The 2,221-nt window shown below is 64.7% G+C and overlaps 2 protein-coding genes across 2 annotated transcripts in view; both read left to right on the top strand.

The window, feature by feature from the left end:
* The first annotated feature begins 13 nt into the window (after positions 1-13).
* Positions 14-1,337, top strand: RPS18 (ribosomal protein S18). Its single transcript, XM_010569919.1, has 5 exons — positions 14-190; positions 292-378; positions 707-808; positions 911-1,002; positions 1,229-1,337. Exons 1-5 carry the CDS (start codon positions 14-16, stop codon positions 1,302-1,304), a joined length of 534 nt encoding a protein of 177 aa, XP_010568221.1. The 3' UTR covers positions 1,305-1,337.
* A 775-nt stretch (positions 1,338-2,112) lies between these two features.
* Positions 2,113-2,221, top strand: part of WDR46 (WD repeat domain 46) — a 4,162-nt gene continuing 4,053 nt past the window's right edge. Inside the window, exon 1 of the mRNA XM_010569918.1 lies at positions 2,113-2,127. Within this exon, the coding sequence (XP_010568220.1) occupies positions 2,113-2,127 (15 nt within the window). The remainder of the gene's footprint in view (positions 2,128-2,221) is intronic.

Genomic DNA, 2,221 nt, shown 5'->3' with positions numbered 1-2,221 from the left:
CCCGGTGGCGGCCATGTCAGCCCCGGTGGCCAACCCCACGCCCCCCGTGACCGTGTCCCCCCCCGGTAACTGTGTCCGCGTGTCCCCCCAGTCTCTCGTCATCCCCGAGAAGTTCCAGCACATCCTGCGTGTCCTCAACACCAACATCGATGGGCGCCGGAAAATTGCTTTCGCCATCACCGCCATCAAGGTGAGGGGGCAGCGGGGGTGGGATACGAGGCGTGGGGGGGGATGACACAGTGACGTGACGACCCCCCCCCGCTTTTTGTCGCGCGTGTGTGTGTCCCCCAGGGTGTGGGACGCCGCTACGCCCACGTGGTGCTGCGCAAAGCTGACATCGACCTCACCAAGCGAGCGGGCGAGCTGACCGAGGATGAGGTGAGAGGGTTGGGAGCAGACAGGGACATTTCTTGGGGGCTTGGGGACATTTCTTGGGGCTTGGGGGCATCTCCAGGGGGGCTGGAGGCATTTCTAGGAGCTTGCAGATATTTCTAGGGGCTCGTGGACATTTCTAGGGGCTTGGGGACATCTAGGGGGCTTGGGGATGTGTCTAGGGAGGTTGGGGATATCTCTAGGATCTTGGGGACATCTCTAGGGGAGTTTGGGGCATCTAGGGGGCTTGGGGACATTTTTAGGGGCCTGTGGACATCTCTAGGGAAGTTGGGGACATCTCTGGGGGGGTGTCCCCCCGCCCTGTCCCCCCCAGGTGGAGCGGGTCATCACCATCATGCAGAACCCCCGACAGTACAAAATCCCCGACTGGTTCCTCAACCGGCAGAAAGACGTGAAAGACGGGAAGTACAGCCAGGTGAGGGGGGGGACACACACATGGGACACCCCCCTGGGTGTCCCCCGATGTCCCCTGATGTCCCTTGATGTCCCCTAATGTGTCGTCGTCATCCCCCCGCAGGTCTTGGCCAATGGCTTGGACAATAAACTGCGAGAGGATTTGGAGCGGTTGAAGAAAATCCGGGCACATCGGGGACTGCGACACTTCTGGGGGTGAGCGGGGGGCTTGGGGACACCGGGGGGGACTTGGGGACACGGGGAGTGGTGACACTAGGGGGGAATGGGGTCCTTGAGACCGCTGTCGTGTCGTGTGTCCCCCCACGTGCTGGGCTGGGGCACTTCTGGGGGGTGAAGGGGCGGGGATTTGGGGACATGGGACACAAAGAGGGAGGGAGGTGACACGGGTGACACGTCCCTCCTGTCTTGTCACCCCCCCCAGGCTGCGCGTGCGAGGCCAGCACACCAAGACCACCGGCCGGCGGGGCCGCACCGTCGGTGTCTCCAAGAAGAAGTGATGGGTGCAGGGGAGAAATAAAAGTGACGTTGGTGGTGACAGAGGTGGTCCTTGTGTGTGTGTGTGTGTGGCTTCGCACGAGGACGGGGTGGGGGCTCGCACGAGGAGGGGGGCTTGGGAAGTTGGAGCCTCACAGGAGAGCAGGGCTTCCCACAGGGATGGGGAAGGTCTTTGCACAAGGATGGGACCTTGCACGAGGGGTTTCGGCCCCAGGGCTGGTGCTTTTGCACTGGGGCAAGGTCTCGCACAAGGACGGGGGCCCTCGCACGAGGATGGGATGTTGGACGAGAACGGGGCTCCATGCGGGGGCAGGGCCTCGGGAGGTGGACAACACTTTGCATGAGGATGGTGCCTTGCACGATGACGGGCCTCGCACAAGGACCTTGCACGAGGATGGGTCTTTGCACGACGACAGGGTCTCACCTGCCCACTGTACAAGGCCAGCCGGGCTTCGGGGGGGCGGGGCAGCGGTGTGCAAGCCCCGCCCCTTTGCCGCGAGTGTGCAAGCCCCGCCTACCCGCTGCCACGCGTGTGCTACGGAGCTGCCGTCCGCCCAGCTGCCCTCAACAAATATGGCGGCGCCGGCTTCCACCCCTAGTTGCCCTCAACAAACATGGCCGCCGCACCGCCCCCCGCTGCCCTCAACCAATATGGCGGCGCCGCCTCACCCCCCCCCTTGCCCTCCTCCAACATGGCGGCGCCGGCTTCACCCCTTCCGCCGCGCCTCTGTGTTCTGATTGGTCGCACTCTTACCTTCCCTGTCTTCTGATTGGTCGCCACGCCGGAAAGGGCAGGGAGGCAGATCGCACATGGCGGCGGCGGCGGTAGCAAGCGGCGGGAGGTCCCGCACCCTTCACCGACGGCAACGGGCCGGGCCGGGCCCTGCCGCCTCCGCCAACCATGGCGGGGAACGGGGAG

This window comes from Haliaeetus leucocephalus, unplaced genomic scaffold (assembly GCF_000737465.1).
Source record: "Haliaeetus leucocephalus isolate CR32 unplaced genomic scaffold, Haliaeetus_leucocephalus-4.0 Scaffold282, whole genome shotgun sequence".
NCBI lineage: Eukaryota > Metazoa > Chordata > Aves > Accipitriformes > Accipitridae > Haliaeetus > Haliaeetus leucocephalus.
This window is presented reverse-complemented; position numbering and strand designations above follow the sequence as displayed.

What these genes read in the sequence shown, in the direction of transcription:
- RPS18 (XM_010569919.1), top strand. Translation starts at nt 14, where the DNA reads ATGTCAGCCCCGGTGGCCAACCCCACGCCCCCCGTGACCGTGTCCCCC. An exon ending in GCGAGCTGACCGAGGATGAG is followed by an intron (nt 379 to 706) that starts GTGAGAGGGTTG and finishes TGTCCCCCCCAG; the next exon opens with GTGGAGCGGGTCATCACCAT. An exon ending in GGACTGCGACACTTCTGGGG is followed by an intron (nt 1,003 to 1,228) that starts GTGAGCGGGGGG and finishes CACCCCCCCCAG; the next exon opens with GCTGCGCGTGCGAGGCCAGC.